This window comes from Pecten maximus, chromosome 19 (assembly GCF_902652985.1).
Source record: "Pecten maximus chromosome 19, xPecMax1.1, whole genome shotgun sequence".
Lineage (NCBI taxonomy): Eukaryota > Metazoa > Mollusca > Bivalvia > Pectinida > Pectinidae > Pecten > Pecten maximus.
Genome location: NC_047033.1, coordinates 15,935,448 through 15,957,759, shown reverse-complemented (window position 1 = coordinate 15,957,759; position 22,312 = coordinate 15,935,448). Strand labels below are relative to the sequence as shown.

Below are 22,312 nucleotides of genomic sequence, written 5' to 3'. Positions count from 1 at the left end.
TATTACAAAGATCAAATTTCCCAGTGTGACTGACTTCATGCATATTCAAATAAACCGAAAAGATGTTAATGGTTTTCATTTTTTTTTAAATCACATTACCACATACGTACTATATATGTGTAAATAAAATTCCTATTCCACACATGTTTGTCTTCGTATACACTCCCTTTACATTGATAAAAGATATTGTACTTATATACCATTATACCTAACGGTTAAAACACGGTTTCCAGGAAAATGACTCTCAATGTGAATAAATAGATCTAAAAAAATTACCATTGTATTATTTTCAACGACATAATTGAAATTATGGATATACTGACTATCGTTTACCACTAACCTATTATTATCGTACCGATTTATCATTACCGACAGATTTCAATTAACATACAGAAATCGCATATCTCACGAAATAGTCAAGGTAAAACAACGTGCCGAACGGGTTTTTATCTCACATTATACAGTAATATCAATTAAGGCGATGTTTTGTGAATAAATATCGTAAACCATATGCCTTTTGATGACCTCGACTTACATGTAAGTGTTTACTATAGAACTGTTAATATTGTAGATCATTAACCATCAAATAACCTCGACTTACATGTAAGTGTTTACTATAGAACTGTTAATATTGTAGATCATTAACCATCAAATAACCTCGACTTACATGTAGGTGTTTACAATAGAACTGTTAATATCATAGATCCTTAACCATCAAATAACCTCGACTTACATGTAGGTGTATACTATAGAACTGTTAATATTATAGATCATTAACCATCAAATAACCTTATGTAGATCATTAACCATCAAATAACCTCGACTTACATGTAGGTGTTTACTATAGAACTGTTAATATCATAGATCATTAACCATCAAATAACCTCGACTTACATGTAGGTGTTTACAATAGAACTGTTTATATCGTAGATCATTTACCATCAAATAACCTCGACTTACATGTAGGTGTTTACTATAGAACTGTTAATATCGTATTGTAGATCATTAACCATCAAATGACCTCGACTTACATGTAGGTGTTCACTTTAAACCAGTGAATTCTTCGTCCGTTGTACCTATTGATCTTTACAAATATTGATACTCAATTTTAAGTGATGAAGTGTTTTGTGATTGGATGTATATTTGGTATTATTATACAATTATTTTACACTATATAAAATGTCGACAATAGAAATGCTATTTGAACCACAACCTCCAAAAATGATATTAACGAGGTTAATAGTTAAAAGAGTTATTTACCCGAAATGAGCGCATCACATTTTCGTATGTGTATGGTTTTTTTTTGCAAGCCATCCTTTTATTACAATAAAGTCCGTAACGTAAGCGTGTTTGATACTAAGACGAAGCAAACACAGTTTGTTTACTACAATTGTTCAAGAGTGAATTCATCTACAAGATTCGATGATCTGGATAAAGAAGTGCTAGAGAGGATTTTTTCTGAAAAAAAAGACAGCTCTAAGCACTGAACAAGTAATAAAATCGGCAGCTAGCATCCTGAAGATTATCTTCGGAAAAAACATTTAGGAAGTTCGGAAGATATGAACACTGCTGTAAGAGTAAATTGGAATAATTTCAATGCTGGTTTAATAAAACAGTCAGTGTATGGGAAGTTTTCATAAATAGCACTTTTATTGTCCCCTTGACATACATTATTTCCCCCGGCTTCGCCTCGGGAAATAGTTCATGTCTCGGGGGATAATTAAAGTGGTTTTTTTTCCTCACACCCATACAATGACTGTATACTAGCGTATCTAAGCTCATACTTCTGATTTCACAGTTACACCAATATCCTTTGGTATTTTCATACTTCATATAACTACTGTGTATGAATAAAAAGACGTTCCGAAATATCTATATATAGCTTTATTATTGGAAAACAGCAATGTATTTCTCTACGTATGTTCTTGTAACAAGGGTTTCACTTTTATTCACGATGGCCATAAATATCGTATACTTATCTTTTTCCTCAAATTACTTTTTTACATTTGTTTTAATCTAAAAATGCACATATATTTGATAGACCTTGATAAACATGGTTCATATGATCAACCATTCGTACCTATGGTATCTTATGAAATAAAAAAACAACTTTTATCTATCACACATTTACATTTTAAAAACTCTGTACTCTAAGGGAGCTAACTAGTAAAAAGTCATCACAAGCATAAAAATACCGAAACATATTAACACGATATATCAATGTGCACTAATGTTTGGTGACTCGAAGGTTAAAGATTTTAATCCCTGTCGTAATTTTACCGGTCAAGTAGCATAACATATATACTGGTCAAATTCAGGTCAATTTCATGCGCAAAAAAATGTTCAGATCAAATAGACCTGAAAAGAGCAAAAATGTCAATGCATTTCAAGAAATTGCGCTAAATTTGACCTGGAATTGGCCTGAACTTGTCATTAAAAATCCTGTGAAATTCATGTCAATTCTTTTCATGTCAAATTAACCTCAAAACGTTTGTCGTTTTATATAAAAGGTGGAGAATCACGGGTCTGAACTCAAAATGGTGGCTACCAGTGCAGAAAGCATAAAATGCGGCAAGACACTGGAATCAAAAGCTGTCAATAATTTACATGCCATCATGGCATTGAAAACGAATTCAATTTTAATTTGGTTGGGTTATGTGATTGCTTCAAATGTATGTTTTTTTCTGATTTCCAGATACCTGTGTTTTGGTGACGAACCTGAGAGCATTACGAACGGGCTGCCATGCAATGATTTGATTCCTCTTTATCAATATATCTGGGATAAAATCATATTAAATCTGTATCTGTCTTAATACTTTTTGTGTATTTGCAATATCAGCTTAACAGCCATGTATAATCAGACGTCCGCAAACATGCTGCTATTCCAATATTAATTGCATTAGCCTCTCTTAAAACTTAAATATCCGGTTTATTTCTTCGCCATTTGACAAAATTTCAACCAATGAATGAATCTTAGTTAAGCCAGGAATTAGAATTCCTACGAAGTATATGATTTCCAAACGATATTAAGATTATTAAAAGGATCCAATTGTTACCTCTTATTTCGTGTGCATAAGAATACCAAGTCATGACGATTTCGCATGCAGTTTCTTTTCATCTGACATAGTTATTTCAAACACACAACACAGGAGAGTACCTTGTCTTCCTCATAAGGAGGACATTTTAACGAGCCACACTTTGCTCGCACCTGAAAGAACAGTTTCCCATCGTCGTTACTACTTCCCCCACCGAGTAACGTTTGAGGTTGTTGGTCCACACAGACGTACTGGGACGCCGCTGGCTGGTTATAATAACCGGAAGCTAGGTATCCGTGGTACGCTTCCGTCCATCCGGGGTAGCACGTGACACGTGCAGGTATCATGATCGACGTTGATTGGTTAGAGCTTCGGCAAACAGCACAAGGAACGTCCCTGTTTCTGTCTTTTACATTGAACAGGATATTGTCTTCAAACTCTGCGCCATACATAAACCCAGGTTGTTGAGCTCTGATATTTTGTTTGGGGCCCCATGAAGGGTCTGGAGGAAGACAGACATACTCGGCGGCCGCTCCTTTGTTCGAGTAGTGAGACCCGCCGGCGTAACCTGCTCAACAAAGAATATGTATGCAGCTAAGTATCCATTAAAAGACAAAGAGAAAAATGCTCAACCGCTGTCTCGTATTTGGTACAACGAAATAACAGAGATTGTTTCTAATTATGGTAATTTATCTATATAACAAATGTTTGCAATGTTGACATAGCAAACAAATCTAAGATATGAAAAGTAATAACAAGAAACATTATCTAGAAAAGGCAACAATGACCCAGTATTGGTACCAAAATAGGGTCCCCGTAACCATTTATATGTACGTGTACTTCATGATGGTCGGCTAAATAACAAGTGAAGCGCTATAAGGCAAATGTTGGCAATCATTATTATATCTTACTTAGTTTTTTTTATAGATTCTGCATTATATGTATTCATTAACTTCCATAATATTAGCACTGCTTCAGAGATACAAAACGACAACCGATCGTTATAATCTCCAGATCCTGACGGTCAAAATGGATCACTTCTCCAAGCCGATCCTCCTTAAACCGGTAAAATATCAAAGTGGCGTGACAAACAGACCGGATGTTGACTCATTTTGTTAAAGCCTGGTAAGATTATAGCTTCAATATCATTTTCATGGTATTAGTACTGTATGAACTTGGATAGCTTTAAACAAAACCATTTTATTTATTGCCCAAGGCATGTACTGTAAAATGCTACTGTTAGTTTTGTATTTCCTGCAATCAGATATTGTCTTGCAATGAGTATGAAAAAATGGAATATTTTCTGAAATATGCATAGTAACATTTGGTTTCAGGGTAGCCATTGAAAAAGTCGAATGAAATGATATATTCATCTTAATTTTCCAATCAAAATAATCATTACAATAGGAATAATTCAATTTTATATTTCAATTCAATTTGTACCTGAATAAACCAATTCAGTTGTGTTTCTCGGACAGTCCTTCCTTCCCCATCGGACATAGACCACTCCTGTATAACAAATCACGTATCTTAATATCAACACATAAAATATGTTCATCTGAATGTTGAACTTTTTGTATGATATTAACATACTGGTACGTTATTTAGATATGATATCACGGAGTATGGCGTGATTGTTTAGTTCACGATTTTACCTACCGTTACTGCCCGCCTGTATTAATCCTGTTATCTTCTCCTGCAAAATACAATAAGAAGTATAGTTCTCGATTTAAATGTCAAATCCATCTATGTATACATTAGGCTGTAAATCTGCACCTACTACCCAATTAGGTAAGAAGCGAGTTAATGATGGTTTTATCTTTTCTTTTTTCCCCCAAATAAGTTGTTTCTTACAAATATCTCTATTGAAACTACATTTTGTTACAGTAACACTACTGATTTAGCCAAACTCGGACTGTGGTTTTCTTAAATCTAAAGTAAAGGCCCTCCGTTCACATCATACAGAACGTTACAAATGTCTCAGACTACATATTTGAAATTAAGAAAACAATTACCTTTTGTTGATCAAGTTGTTCCTGAAGCTTACTCTCCATGCTACCAAGGCCTGGCAAGGTGACTGTCTCTAGGGGAAGTAATTACAACTAGATAACTTTACTTAAACATTTATAATCCAATCCAGTATGTAGCTTAGAGCATGATATACTAAATCTATTTCAATGTATCCTCTGGTATCGAACCCGGGACCTCTGGATAACTAGTCTTATGTTCAAGCGGTCTAGCCAAAGTGAAATTCTCTTTAACCGAGAGGTATACTGTGGCTTAATTGTATTTACCAGAGTTACATATCGAGCTAAAGAAAAGTTCTCTCTAGCAGATAGGTATATTGCATTGCGGCTTGAATTATCCAGGGTTACATATCGAGCTAAAGAGCAGGTTTCTGTAGCCGAGCGGTATTTTGCGGCTAGTATTTACCAGTGATACATGTACAATAACAACACATAGATAACCTTTTTTATCAGTTTTGTCTCTGTGTTATAATATATATATGAACATATGAGAAAATAATTATGTATCGTATTCACCAGTGCGATTATTAATGATTGGGGTTACATTCACAATTGTATTCCATTTATGTGCATTCATTTAGTTATGCTCGTGTATTTCTATCACACTAGGTATACTATATATACAATATATATAAGAATGGTCGAAGCAACAAGGGAACATCGACACGTTTTGCCGTGATATTTTGTCATTTTTCTAACATGCACTCGACGTCGGGTTGTACAGGAAACAAACAAGATATTAATACATTTCAATACAATTTGATATTAAATACAGTCGAGATTATTAAACTTATAATACATATATATGTTTCGCCTTCTAGGCCTAGTCATTGAAGGTAAGGACAGAACATGATACCTAGGAGAGGAAATACGTCAAAAGAAATGTCATATTCAGGTAAAGGATCTAATGCTTTAGCTGTTGGCAATTTTTAATTGTATATATAGTTGGTCAATATCAATGTATTTTGTATTTAAGATACAAAGTACATCATTAACTGTAACAAGTTAAAATTTGTTTCATTTGCTAGAAAATAAGCAACGAAATTTCGCATAGAACTGGATACTAGTGTCATTTATGTGTCCCCAGCACAAAAGTTTATCATCTTTGTAAAAGATAACTTACCGTTCTCACTAGCCTGCCGTAATTGCTGTTGTTGCTGTTTCTGATTTAGGTGTGATATCGTCATCTGTGAGACAATTTATTGACAATTGCAGTATAACCGGATGTATCAATTACAACAATAATGTTCACGTGTAGTAATTTGAGGTCGCAATAAGGATTTTAGTTGTATTGTGGCTGAATAGGACTCTATTTGTGATGTTTTGAAATCGTTCCAGTAAGAGAAGGTAAAGGAGTTATAAAATATATCTACAACCAGACGGAAGCAGCAAATCCCACTTCACATTTTTCTCTCTTTTTATTAACTACAATATATGTATTTATTTGATCGAATTCCAACTGAAGTTTTCACATTAGATTCTATTGTCATTATGATACGATGTTGTGGTTGTTGATGTCTATGCTGTTATGTAACGTCAACCTATATATATAGGTGTCAGATTTATATAATTGTCTTGACACTTGTTTCTGATTCCTTTTTGTATAATTTATATGTTGTATATATATATTGTTAAATGGAAATTGACAAAAAAAACAAAAAACAATTTAAACTAAATGTGTTATACCGCAACAAAATCAATTCTTTACGCAGACAGCGCCTTTATTATACTAAAATGATTTTTTTTATTAAGATAACAGTTATATTCTATATATAACTGTTATCACAATTTAACCCATTAAAACTTAGTATTTCTTGTTCATTAGATAATATTATTGTCTATATTGCATAATCTTAAAAGTTTAATGTTGATTCAAATTAATCAATTGGTGTTTACCAATACCTACATGCATTTCAATACAAATATTTTACTACTAGTATCAAGTCAATAAATAAAACATACTCGAATTTGTAATTTGTAAATTAACTACATATTTCTTATCATTTAATCAATTTAAATCAATTTAGGCTTTATCAGATCTACTTTAATTACAAGAGTAATTTGCTGTCTAAACAACATGATAACATGATAATATATACATTATACTAAATCAGACTGGATACATACTGTAGTCATCAGTACTAATGAAAAGGGAAACGCGGAAATTGAATCACTAAATAGGCACGAAATTTAAACATATAAACGGAAGTCGAAAGTGATTTGTTTTAATTGTGTCTATGACAGGTTTACCACTTAAATGATGACATTCAGACCTGTAGTCTATCGAGATCTTCCTCTTGCTTCTTCATTCTGTTCTCCATCTTTTCGAAACCTGACGCTGGATTTCTCGCTGGAATGATAAAAATTATCATAAGAACTGAAATATATATTATCTGTTTTAATCACTAATATAAACATATCTTTTAAAGAAATGGCGAAGCTTCAGTTGATATGATCTTAAATAAACGTAAACTCTCTTTAAAAGACACCTACATTCATCCGAGGGTTTGTCATAACACCGCTTTATCGAAATTACAACATAATTGTATTTAATTAATCACCTTATATATTTATTAATTACTATAGTGTCAGATAGAAATCGTCTCGCTCGATCATTTGTCGATCAATGTTCAGTATAGATATATATGACGTTACACTATTAAAACGTCGCAGGTTATTTGACTACATGTATGTTCCCGAATATTACACGTGGAAAGTGTAATTTACCCTACACTTGACAGAAAATGGAACGTTCTTTAAATGTCACGTGAATGCCTTCATTGCGTTATCAAAGGTCAAATGACTACAATCATTGTGTTAGTATGTGTCACATGACAACCTACGTTGTGTTATAATGTGTCACATGACAACTTACATTGTGTTATTGTGTCACATGACAACCTACATTGTGTTATTATGTGTCACATGACAACTTCCATTGTGTTATTATGTGTCACATGACAACCTACATTGTGTTATTATGTGTAACATGACAACCTACATTGTGCTAGTATGTGTCACATGACAACCTACATTGTGTTATTATGTGTCACATGACAACCTACATTGTGTTATTATGTGTCACATGACAACCTACATTGTGATAGTATGTGTCACATGACAACTTACATTGTGTTATTATGTGTCACATGACAACCTACATTGTGTTATTATGTGTCACATGACAACTTCCATTGTGTTATTATGTGTCACATGACAACCTACATTGTGTTATTATGTGTAACATGACAACCTACATTGTGCTAGTATGTGTCACATGACAACCTACATTGTGTTATTATGTGTCACATGACAACCTACATTGTGTTATTATGTGTCACATGACAACCTACATTGTGTTATTATGTGTCACATGACAACCTACATTGTGTTATTATGTGTCACATGACAACCTACATTGTGTTATTATGTGTCACATGACAGCCTACATTGTGTTATTATGTGTCACATGACAACCTACATTGTGTTATTATGTGTCACATGACAACTTACATTGTGTTATTATGTGTCACATGACAACCTACATTGTGTTAGTATGTGTCACATGACAACCTACATTGTGTTATTATGTGTCACATGACAACCTACATTGTGTTATTATGTGTCACATGACAACCTACATTGTGATAGTATGTGTCACATGACAACCTACATTGTGTTATTATGACTTCTAGGTGTCATATACACTGTACATGTGATGCCACCAAAGGTAGATGACTTATGTGAAAGTATCACCCTTCTTTTGAGATTTCATATAAATTCTGATAAATCGCTGTTTTCGAAAATGTACGTAATATTTCTTAATGATGGAATAAAAAGAATTTAATCTGGTCAAATTCATGGACAAATGAAACACATTAAATTTGGTAGTTTCATTGAGTCCAACTTGAGTTGAAATTGAAATATCTAATAAATGAATACGATACTTGAACCATATAGAAATGTTGACGAAGAAAAGCAAGTACATGTAGGGAATCTGTCCTTTGTCATGAATTTATTCATAGTATATATTTTGTATATATATCGCTTGTGGCTGATGACAATGTGTTTAAATAAACAGATTATGTTTATCTCGGCCATAGTGATATAACACAGATGCTAGCATCGCCATCGGCACTCCATCGACATTATGGAAATTGTGGACAAGTCCAGCTATGAGTCAAGTGGTGAAAACCAGCAATCTCAAGTGTAAACAAGGCTTCCTCGTTGTTATAAAACATATATAGCATCTCCGAAAATAAGTATAATTAGGATAGAATGAAAATAAGGCTATTGTATAGTCTTAAACATTGCCAAAATTAAAAACGAACAAACACTATTTCTATTCTCCAAATGATAAATATTTAGCGTTATTATTATCACATAAAACTTCGAGCTTATCTTTTATCTATTGAATTCAAAGCGGATAATTAATTAATAGCACCCCGAAGAAATACAATCGCATTCTACCTCTTTATTTCTTTGTTGTTGAGCAGTGTTTACGTTGGCGGTAGTGACGCTTCTTCAAAGAGTTCATGTCACAGGTGTCGTAAAGTGAGTTTTTACCTTATTATTGTTATGAAATATCATGGCTATTGTTATGACATACCGTTTTTATTGTTATGAAATATCATGGCTATTGTTATGACACATCGTTTTTATTGTTATTAAATATCATGGCTATTGTTATGACATAGCGTTTTTATTGTTATGAAATATCATGGCTATTGTTATGACACATCGTTTTTGTTGTTATGAAATATCATGGCTAATGTTATGACACATCGTTTTTGTTGTTGTGAAATATCATGGCTATTGTTATGACACATCGTTTTTGTTGTTATGAAATATCATGGCTATTGTTATGACACATCGTTTTTGTTGTTGTGAAATATCATGGCTATTGTTATGACACATCGTTTTTGTTGTTGTGAAATATCATGGCTATTGTTATGACACATCGTTTTTGTTGTTGTGAAATATCATGGCTATTGTTATGACACATCGTTTTTGTTGTTGTGAAATATCATGGCTATTGTTATGACACATCGTTTTTATTGTTATGAAATATCATGGCTATTGTTATGACATATAATCTTTATTGACATAGCTTTTATGGCATTATCGGCCTGTTTTCAGATAAGAATTCTCTAATGTAACATGCTTTTTATTTTATCATATTGCTTCGCTGGACCTAAATAGCTCAGTCATTATTAGAATTGTAGCATATTGTAGACAATTGCGAGTGTCAAACGTGGCGTCATGGGGACCATTAACGTATCTGTAGTGTGTTATCATAAGTAAAAATATTGGCTTTTAATCAAATTAAAAAGGTTGTTAAAAGCAATAGATAATTTCCTAAGATAGCTTAATATGTCGTTTGTAATCTGGAAAATCCTGTATGCATATCATCAAAAGGATTTGACCCGATCACATCCATTAAGGCTGTCCGCGTGTAACAGGTATTTATTCAAGTGCGTTTATCTTCAGGTGCAGCTACGTGCGTTGGGAAATTAGCGTCATCATTTATATGTCAAAATCTTTATCTCGAGAACAACATGTATTTACAATAACATTTGCTTTGCACACGGTCAGATAAACCGTAATATATTTGATTTTCTAGGCCAAAGCGGACAATTCTTCTGTTTGTCATTTAGCATGTATCAACCATAATTAGAAAATATTTCTTATCATATATTCTGTTTATTTATCAAATATGCTTCACCATAGCGTATACAGTACTCGTCACAAAAAGGTATAAAATAGCGCCGAAAATTTAGTCCTATTGACCGCTTGTCAGACAAAAGTTTACATACCATATACATGTATAGAAGTAGAGCAAGACAATTTTTTTGAGATGTAATTTATTTTTCATTCAATTTGATTCAAAAAGATAAAGGAAAACCTTTGGCGTAAAGTCTGTAACTTTTAATGGGTGGTATTACATGCAGTGTAAAGTATGAAGCTTGTTTTGGAGGGTGGTTATAGCTTAACGTATGTAACGTTTGGAGGGTGATAATAGTGTAAAGTATGTTACTTTTGGAGGGTGGTAATAGTGTAAAGTATGTAACTTTTGGAGGGTGGTAATAGTGTGAAGTATGTAACTTTTGGAGGGTGGTAATAGTGTAAAGTATGTAACTTTTTGGGGGGTGGTAATAGTGTAAAGTGTGTAACTTTTGTAGGGTGGTAATAGTGTAAAGTGTGTAACTTTTGGAGGGTGGTAATAGTGTAAAGTATGTAACTTTTGGAGGGTGGTAATAGTGTAAAGTATGTAACTTTTGGAGGGTGGTAATAGTGTAAAGTATGTAACCTTTGGAGGGTGGTAATAGTGTAAAGTATGTAACTTTTGGAGGGTGGTAATAGTGTAAAGTATGTAACTTTTGGAGGGTGGTAATAGTGTAAAGTATGAAGCTTGTTTTGGAGGGTGGTTATAGCTTAACGTATGTAACGTTTGGAGGGTGATAATAGTGTAAAGTATGTTACTTTTGGAGGGTGGTAATAGTGTAAAGTATGTAACTTTTGGAGGGTGGTAATAGTGTGAAGTATGTAACTTTTGGAGGGTGGTAATAGTGTAAAGTATGTAACTTTTTGGGGGGTGGTAATAGTGTAAAGTGTGTAACTTTTGTAGGGTGGTAATAGTGTAAAGTGTGTAACTTTTGGAGGGTGGTAATAGTGTAAAGTATGTAACTTTTGGAGGGTGGTAATAGTGTAAAGTATGTAACTTTTGGAGGGTGGTAATAGTGTAAAGTATGTAACTTTTGGAGGGTGGTAATAGTGTAAAGTATGTAACTTTTGGAGGGTGGTAATAGTGTAAAGTATGTAACTTTTGGAGGGTGGTAATAGTGTAAAGTATGTAACTTTTGGGGGGTGGTTATAGCTTAACGTATTAAGGTAAAATAAGGTAAAATGTTTAATTTTAGAGTGTAAAGTATCAATTTTTTTAGGGTAGTAACAGTGTAAACAATGTAACATTTGTTAGGTGATAATATTGTAAGGTATGTAATATTTGGTAGGTGGTAATATTGTAAGGTATGTAATATTTGGTAGGTGGTAATATTGTAAGGTATGTAATATTTGGTAGGTGGTAATATTGTAAGGTATGTAACATTTGGTAGGTGGTAATATTGTAAGGTATGTAATATTTGGTAGGTGGTAATATTGTTAGGTATGCAACATTTGGTAGGTGGTAATATTGTAAGGTATGTAACATTTGGTAGGTGGTAATATTGTAAGGTATGTACATTTTGGAGGGTGGTTATAGTGTTTTAAGTAGGTAGCTTGTGGAGTGTGGTATAAAGCATGTAACTTTGAGGGGATGGTAATTGTGTAAGGTATGTAACTTTTGGAGTTCAGTATGTAACTTTGTGTGGTTGATAATAGCGTAGAGTATAAACAACGGTCGGAGATGTAGTATTTTAAAATATTCCATAGCGAAAATTAATAACAATAAAATAAAAGTTCTAATTACGTTTTCTTCCGTTTTCGTTTTAATCATTTTTTTTCTGAAGAATATTTTTCTTCTGTCCAAAAACTAGTCATTAGTGACTTTGTATAATTTTGACATTGCAAATATATGATGAATTATGACTTTCATATATCAATTCCATGTTGGTATTTACATGATTTCGCTGTGTATGTTCACAAATTAACAATGCCTTAAAGCATCAAATAAACAAACAAATGTGAACAGTTCGGTAGCAACAAGTATTACGCTATTACTTAGCAACATTCAAAAGCATTCACCGGAACACGATAGCACACATGTAAGTCTAAACTTATTTTACAACATTTGCGAAACAAGTTATAATAACTGATAAAAATCAAGTTTGTTGGCCTGGATCTTGGCACGCAAGGGGTCTTAGAGTTGGAGGAAACTACTTGAAAGGCAAGTGTGTTACCACTGGACCATCCCACGAACCACAAACATTTAGGTGACTAAAAAGTATCTAATTAAAAATCTTTCACGGAATTTACATACGTTAAGCGGATTCCATAATACATAATAAATTGGACTTTCAGACAGCAATTAACGTGTTTAGGAAGTACACATATTAGTGAGGAATTTAATTCAGTAACGAATTGAGATACGTATTACCTATTACATAGATAACTCCAACTCCTAGAACACACACAACTGCAGCTAAAATCGACAGCGCAATGTCTCTCTTATCCATTCTCGGTCCAGGCAGGTAGCCCTTTGTTTCCAGATTATAGGACATGAGTGTTCCCTCCACAGACTGTGATATGGTAGGTATTCCACGAACACTTGTCTTAATACATGTGCGATGTGGAGGATATCATATAAGGCATGCACTAAAACATGGTCTGGTCCCATGTATTTGGTCTGGTCTCTAATCTTTGGTACTGCCAATCTTAAGTAGTATAATCAGTTTCTATCGAAGAAGTCAATTCTAAACTAAACGTTACAGTTAGTATCAGCAATAATAACACATTTTGATGTGTTTAATTGGTCCAAAGAAATGTAATCCGTGCAGGAGCTGATAAATAAAATGCGTGCTCTATCTCACTCCATGTCATAGGAGGCGGCTAATTGTGTCCCCCTTGTAGGGCTAATTTCTCCTATTACATCTGCTAAGAGACATTGTACAACTCGCGATTAAATCTTGCTGTATCCCCATGCATGTTTATCATAACAATGGCTCCTCTACAGAATCGAGGACTTTCTCCTGTGTTTTCCGATTTTGGGACATTGAAGAGGCAAAAATAGCTCTGCTGCCTCGATTGCAACACTTGGGATCTTAATTTCCTTTTCTTTTCCTTTCCTTTCTCTCTGCTGTCTTTCTATGTTTCGTTTCCTCTGTATGTGCCCTGATTTAACTTGTTACGTGGAAGTTAAACCCCGTAAAAACATCAAACAAAGAAAGTTATGTACGATAGCCATTGTAATAAGTAAGGTATTTATGGGGTGTTAATGTGCATCTGATAGAGTATATATTTCTTTAAACAATCGACAATGATATGACTCATCAGTGATACTAGAGACATCATACAGCTACATGTATGTTGTCCTTCTAGGACTCGAAAGTGTTGCTAGGGACATCATAAAGCTGTGTTGTCCATCTCGGACTTGTTAGTGATACTAGGAACATAGTACAGATGTGTCGTCTTTCTATGACTCCTCAGTGATGTTTGATAGAATTTGTCCCTGCCTTGGGAGTGTGACAAAGAAATCTCAACCCGAGGGGGAATTTATAAGCGTCCAACCCGAGGCTTGCCGGGGGTTGTACATTCATGAATTTCCTCGAGGATTGATATTTCTTTGTCACACTCCCTAGGTAGGGAATAATTCTTTTTCTCTCACCACTTGAAATAATTGCATATCCAATTGGTGGTCAAAGTACGTTTGTAAACAAATGCAATTGGTCGGCGAATGAATATCCTAATTTGAAGAAGTACCAATCACAACCCCCAAAAATGCATCCCAATATCATTACACAAAAGCACATAGGTCTAGAAATAATTAAGGTATTAGTGATACTATTCCGGTGTCAAAAACAGCACATCTTGTCATTTCATAAAACTCTGTCATACGCACATTCAACATTAAATAACAACACGGGAACTATTAGTGACGTCACTCAAAAAGTACTGCCGTAAGTACTTCCGATTCAGACGGTTAGCGCATGCAATCTGTCATACCCTGGGGGTTGACAGAGAAATCTTTCACGTCTAAAACTGGAAATAAATGAAATGTGGGAAAAAGAGACATCATACGATTGTTTTGTCCTTCTAGGCTCCTGCCGTGATTTAAGGGACATCATACAACTGTTACGTCCTTCTACTCTTCGACTCGTCAGTGATACTTCGGACATCACAAGCTTTGTCGTCCTTCTACGAGGGCTGACTGATATGTTGTGATCCTCATATTGAAGTATGTGAATTTTGCCGGATATATTGTATTATGTTTTAACATAATCCCTTCATTATCAATACACTTTTGCCACCGGTGTTTAAGCGCCTCAATGCCACTTTATAGAACTCCTTGGCTGTTCAGAAAGTCATTCACTGAATAATATGACGTCATCATCGGACTGAAAGTTGGTGCCCGAACAGTTTCGGAAATAGATGAAAGTCTGATGGAGCGAGAAACAGGTGAATAAGGTGGATGCTCAATCAATTTAAAGCCACAATCGTGAATGGCAGCCATGACAATGACAGACTTATGAACAGAAGCATTGTCCTGATGAAATAACAAACATTTAGTGAGCATTCCGCTTTTAATGATTTCCCATAACTGCCTCAGAAGTGAAGCATAGTATGTGCCATTGATTGCTTGTCCCTTTTGGAGATAATCTAATAACAGAATACCATCTGCATCAAAGAAAACCGAGGCCATAACCTTCCCAGCTAATGGAACAGTCTTTGCCTTCTTTGGCGGGGGAGAGCCAGGGCGCTTCCATTGTTTCGATTGTTGCAACATTGACAGGCCTTCCAAGACTGGGGTCATCATCAAGTCTCTGTCTACCGTGGCTAGATTCCGCTACCCACCTTTTCACTGTAGCATATGAAGGGGCATCTTTCCCTTGTGTTACTACCATTATCATTATGGCCATCCTTAGGTGTTAAATCGTTTTTATACCTATTTTGTCCAGTTTGCAAGAGCCGCTTGTCTTGTTTACTTTAGAGTGCTACCTCGTCGATATAAACTAACCAAATGAGATCAGTCAATGAGTACACGTCCCTATATAGTCAGAGAATAGTAGGACTTAAAAAGAACGTCCTTGAGTACTTCCTTCAATACGAGGCTCACAACATATCAAGCATCCCTCGTTAGAATCAGCAGTGATGCTAGGGACATCACACAGCTGTATCGTTCTTCTATGACTCGGCAGTGATGTTGGGTACAATCAAAATCAAAAATTGAATACTTTTTAAAGAACATGAAATGAGTCCACTTATCTTTATACGAGGTTCACTACCCTTCACCAGTCCATGCAAACAGCAAAATTGATAATCGATCTTTAAGTGAAAATAGACGTTTGACGGCAAGTTTTCTGTCTGCATATTTTCTGTATTGATTTGATTCACAATATATTTTTGACATAAATATTTGTATTCGTGATATTTAAACTGACTCTGAAGTATAACTATAACCAGCGACTTCCGTCCACCTCCGATAAATCGCTGAATGCATATTTCTCTTGCAGGAGTCTCTTCGAGCCTCCTATAGAGGACATTAATAATTTATTCGTACCGGAAGTTAGAATTGTTGGGACAAGCGATAATACTCAGATCATCCATTATGCAGGTAAGTCTTCGTTTGTTATTCTCTGTAATAAAAATGTTATGATGAACCTTCATGAATATAATTTCTATGTAGAATTATGCTGGAAAAGAGAAAATGTAAGAACAACTCTTCAATGGTGGTTGACATTTGTTATGTTAACATGGTCTGACTAATTACAGTTATCATTAGTAGTCAGTTCTCCATTCTTGCGTAGGCCTGTGATATGTTTGACATTGATGAGTTAAGAAATAGACATTTTTATCGAACTCCCACAATCAAGCACGTGTTATTGAATTCTGTAGTAGACTTTTTTGTAATCCCACAATCGAGCTCGTGTCATTGAGTTCAGAAATAGACATATTTTTCGTACTCCCACAATCGAGCTCGTGTTACGTAATCCAAATGCGAACATTTCATAAAATTTCAAATATTTGTTTTAGAATTCAATTAGATAAATATAGGCTGTTATGGAATATGTATTATATCTATATTAGACCAGCTTCGTTGCATTCGTTTCAGAATAGATCTAACTCAATAGGTACATACTCCCTCAACGAATTAGCAGCTTCAGGCTCAAAATGAAAGAAAACACACATCTGCATTTGTATTCCGATGACCACACTTAAACATATCATCGACATGATTGTGTCAGGAAATAACATACACTTTTCGTCTGCAAACAATCCAGACGTGTATTAATGACATGTTGATTTTAAAAATTTAAAAGAGTTTGACATCAATCTTTACATTCGCTCATTCAAATATTCCTTCATCTGATTATTGGAAAACCACTTTATTTTTCAACTCGTTTCACTACTCCCCCACATGATGTTAGATTGCTCTTTTTCAAAGAAAAATGGACGGTCGTATAATTACATGTTGCGAATTATACTGGATGAAATAATACCAGGATGAAAAATAACCGAAATACGAAAGTATGAGAACAATTTAGCTTCGTTCTGGTAAGCAGATTCTTTGTTGAATTTAGTGCCAATGTCTTCCAACAGATTACTCAGTACTGGGATATCCATGAGAACAGGCGGTGCCCCTCTCTTGGCCAAATCTTTTATTTAAGATTTCTGATACTGATTCTGATTTATAATTCAGAATCATTAACTATCCGAAACATCCTGTTTAATATTATGTAGGGGAATTCTATTAACATACTTATTTTGGCGTTCTCAAAATTTTAGCGCAAAAGCTAATTAAGCTCATTGCCAATGCTTGCCATATAAAACATTATAGAAAAAGTGCCATTAACACAATCAACATTGAAAATCATCCATCGCGAAAATCGATAGAATATTACCGTTAAATATGTACGTTTATAGTATAATTATAACTCTTGACCTTTTAACATTTATCCGCAGTATACAGGTAGGTAATATTGATGCCACAAAACGAAGGGGTGTGACCCTGTATGAAAAGCCAGACAATGAAATGAATTATAATGTAAATTAGTTACTGAAGTGATATAAAGTAGAAGCAAAAGGAAAAACCCGATAGTACAGTCGAAAACTGTATAATTGTTAAATTTCACGGGGTTATATCTTGCGGTTTTCATAACCGGAACTAGTTTGCAGGTATCAAGTTTCGCGCAACACAGACATGTTAACGCTCTACAGTAACCATTTGTATGTATATATTAATATTCGCTGTGTATAATTATTTTCGCGCTATATTTAATGAAATAGCGAAATTAATCTCCTCGATAGTTTTACCAACTTTACAGTATATCAAATGTGAAAAATGAGTTATTGAGTGACCAGCGATATTTTATTTTTTTTATTCTTTCACTCGATCAATATCCAAGAGAAGTGTCTAAGGGAAACTAACAGCTAAAGTGATGATGGCAGAAGTTTAAGGGTAACCAGCAGCCAATGTCATATAAGGACGAATCCAATAAGTGTTATCGCACCTCGGACAGAGTTGTTCATATGATATGTGTACATCAAGGACAATATGGCGGCCCTTGTCTGTCGCTTCGATATTAAAACAAACCTACAATACGCATCCCAAATATTCTCGTACAAACACTTTCCTGTGTGTTTTTCATACAACATCGCCCTGAAATGGTTAAAAACCATTCATTAGAGTTGCCTGTACTATGCCGGTTGAAAATAGTCGACCGCCTGCTTGACAAGACGTAAGGTACTATTTGAAAGCGTCTCTACGACTCAGTTTGGTAACAAATATAATGCGATTTTGGCAGACGACCCAAGTAGATATTGACGAAAAAAGGAAGTAGATTCACGTAGAGAACATATAATCTGCGAATTCATTTAGTTAAAAAAGGACAGGATGTAGAATTTGAGAACTTCAGTTGATTTAATGAAGACCTTTCCCATTCTACTTGAACACAAGAAAGACTGACGGAACAGGACAAAATATGTCCCAGGTGAAGCAAGAATGGGTATAAAAAGGTCATCGCTACGGTGCGATAAACTCGTGATATGGTTTACTGCTGACCTAATATGGAATAATACAGGGGCAGTAAAATGCATAGTAGGGGAGGCCGAAGGCCTATGCAGCTTTTAGGGTCATATGATGGTCGATGTGTAAGAGAAACCAACAGCAACAGTTTTATTAGGACGGAAGTCTAAGGGAAACCAACAGCCAAGGTCATATAAAGATAGATGTATAAGGGAAACCAACAGCCAAGGTCATATAAGGATAGATGTATAAGGGAAACCAACAGCCAAGGTCATATAAGGATAAATGTATAAGGGAAACCAACAGCCAAGGTCATATGAGGATAGACGTATAAGGGAAACCAACACCCAAGGTCATATAAGGATAGACGTATAAGGGAAACCAACAGCCAAGGTCATATGAGGATAGACGTATAAGGGAAACCAACTTCCAAGGTCATATGAGGATAGACGTATAAGGGAAACCAACAGCCAAGGTCATATAAGGATAGATGTATAAGGAAAACCAACAGCCAAGGTCATATAAGGATAGATGTATAAGGGAAACCAACTTCCAAGGTCATATAAGGATAGATGTATAAGGGAAACCAACTTCCAAGGTCATATGAGGATAGACGTATAAGGGAAACCAACTTCCAAGGTCATATGAGGATAGATGTCTAAGGGAAACCAACTTCCAAGGTCATATGAGGACAGATGTATAAGGGAAACCAACTTCCAAGGTCATATGAGGATAGAAGTATAAGGGAAACCAACTTCCAAGGTCATATGAGGATAGATGTCTAAGGGAAACCAACACCCAAGGTCATATGAGGACAGATGTTTACGGGAAAACCAACACCCAAGGTCATATGAGGATAGATGTATAAGGGAAACCAACTTCCAAGGTCATATGAGGATAGATGTCTAAGGGAAACCAACACCCAAGGTCATATGAGGACAGATGTTTACGGGAAAACCAACACCCAAGGTCATATCAGGATAGATGTATAAGGGAAACCAACTTCCAAGGTCATATGAGGACAGATGTCTAAGGGAAACCAACACCCAAGGTCATATGAGGACAGATGTTTACGGGAAAACCAACACCCAAGGTCATATGAGGATAGACGTATAAGGGAAACCAACAGCCAATGTCATATAAGGATAGACGTATAAGGGAAACCAACTTCCAAGGTCATATGAGGACAGATGTTTAAGGGAAAACCAACACCCAAGGTCATATGAGTGCGAGAGGAGGAGGAGGAGGAGGAGGAGGAGGAGGAGGATACTTTAATATACTGTAGGTAACGGACGAGAGTCGGAATGCCTGGCTTTTGATTGTTAACGATCTATTCTTAAACGTGTAACTTCAGCTTAAGTCCGTATTCCCAGAAAGCAGGGAATTCTGACTAGCATTCTTTACATGCAATATCTTGAAGTGGATAGTCAAGAAATAAAGCTTCCTACGAAATACGGACTCGAATGTTTTTAAGAAGTCTACATTTGTGTGTAGGGACAATGAGCCGAATAAGTAAAAACATTCAAAGTCAGCTACACTGTTTTGATAATTAACCCTTCCTTTTCATACATAAACTATCAGCATTCAGACAAATCAACATGCTGTATCAGGGTTCTCTAGTCAATTCGTGTACGTGTATTTGATTAGGCACTTTATAGATCCATATATAACGACTGTACAGACAAGAAAAATTGCTTCCAAAGTGCCCAGTTAGCCATTCAACAACCACACAACTATCAACGTCATCAGCGGATTAGCGGACTGTGTGCACGAAGAAGAAGTAGGTAAAAAAATGAAATCGCATCATGTTTTAATTATCGCATTTTTTAAAAGCAGAGTGAACTTCAATTGAGATAGATTATTGTTTTCTTTATAGGCTATGAAATAAATATTTATAAATTCTCAAAACTAACGTTTGTTCAAAGGATTGCACAAAATACATGGAAGATATTGAATATCAAAGTTTTTTTTTTGTTACAGTTCAAGTAGTTTAACCCTACCCAGCACATTATAAATAGGTATATTAACAGAACAACGGAGTACTAGGTTCAGCCCCACACAATTTATATTGTCCTCACCCACTAGATGTGTCATTCTTGTAATAATTTATCTAGGTGACAAGTCATATCTCATCATTCCTTTTCAATGACTTTAAGGAGATAATTCAGTTAATATTGCTTGTATAACTGTCAGACCAAGTTACGCACAGTCTTTTGAGTTTTATAAACAAATTGCTGAAAAAATAACAGACCATTGTTTTATTATTATCATTATTATCAGATATTATCATATTATTTTTAAGTGAAGCTCTAACGATCGCTGTAAGCTGTTTGATAGACAATGTCCATATAACTATTACTCGGTATGAATGAAATTTGTTTGAATTGTACATTCAACAGCATATTATACCGTGTTCCCCGCCACATGAGGAGTCATTGCTGGGTTAGCCGTGGGGCACGGTGTCTTCCAATATGAGTTTTTATTGTTCTAAATAATATCATTTTAACACAAATAGGAATCGCAAGGAACAAGAGGTATATAAGGTGTCTGGTAATTATCATAATAAACCACCAGATTATGAGTAAAAAAGATGGACTTTTGAGGTTATGAACATATTAAGTAAGTACAATGTAAGTAAATATGCATACGTATGACAGTTCGTAGGATATTGACCATCAATGAATAAAACAAGACCAGGCCTCGGACACACTAAAAATATCTAAAGTTTAAGAAAAGGATACAATCTAGTTAAGGATAAAAAGACGTCCTCTCTGGAAACTACATACGCACCAGTTCTGCTATAAGGGAACTTGTCCGTCTAAACCAAGTGTTGGAGTCGCGACCCAACGGAAAAGACAAAGTTGTGGTCCAGTGTACAACAGGTGCAGTTTTGTCATTCAAATTATTTTTACAATGATAAACAACGCTTTAAAAATGGATTTAACGTAAACAAGTTTTAAAATAATTTCTTGCTGAAACTTATTTAAGTTAAGAAGTGTTGGAGAAAACTACAACACGTGGGTTATTCTGCTATTCAGAGACACATTAGACTCCCTTTGGTCCCGTGCAATAGCTGTTTTTTTATAAAAAGGATTCAATTTAGAACAATATAAACAGAATTCTTTCCCCTCAGACCGCACCGTGTCATCCCAGAGTCGCGAACCTACATCAGTCACAATAATGATAATTAGTGACACTGTACACGGTGTGGCTTTCTCACTGAGTAATAGATAAAGTCTATCGCATGTTATCCAGAGATATTGGGGTAAAGGATCCTATCCTTGGACAAAACCACACATGCACAAGGCATTGCGTGATTGAATCTTAGCTTCCATGGAAAAAACTGTCCGGTCATGGATATATAATGTAGAATACTCACATTAGGTCTTCACATTGGGTAGATTGCCCGATGCTTTTACTGAATGAGGTAGGGAATCCAAACTTGGAACAATCCTTTTCCACAGGAAATCGCTCTTTATTTTGTTGATGCATCTATGCTAATTCCATTTGCTATTTTGAATAATTCTTTATTTCAGTAAAACAATGGCCTTGAGTTATCTATCCTGTCC

The 22,312-nt window shown here is 35.0% G+C and overlaps 1 protein-coding gene across 1 annotated transcript; it reads right to left on the bottom strand.

Annotated features, from left to right (window-relative positions):
• Positions 1–2,528: 2,528 nt before the first annotated feature.
• On the bottom strand, positions 2,529–22,235 carry LOC117317434 (short-chain collagen C4-like). Its single transcript, XM_033872245.1, has 7 exons — positions 22,163–22,235; positions 7,336–7,412; positions 6,186–6,249; positions 5,051–5,118; positions 4,695–4,731; positions 4,479–4,544; positions 2,529–3,603 (listed from the first exon to the last, which is right to left on the bottom strand). The coding sequence occupies exons 1-7, from the start codon at positions 22,233–22,235 to the stop codon at positions 3,128–3,130; spliced, it is 861 nt and encodes a 286-aa protein (XP_033728136.1). The 3' UTR covers positions 2,529–3,127.
• Positions 22,236–22,312: the final 77 nt, after the last annotated feature.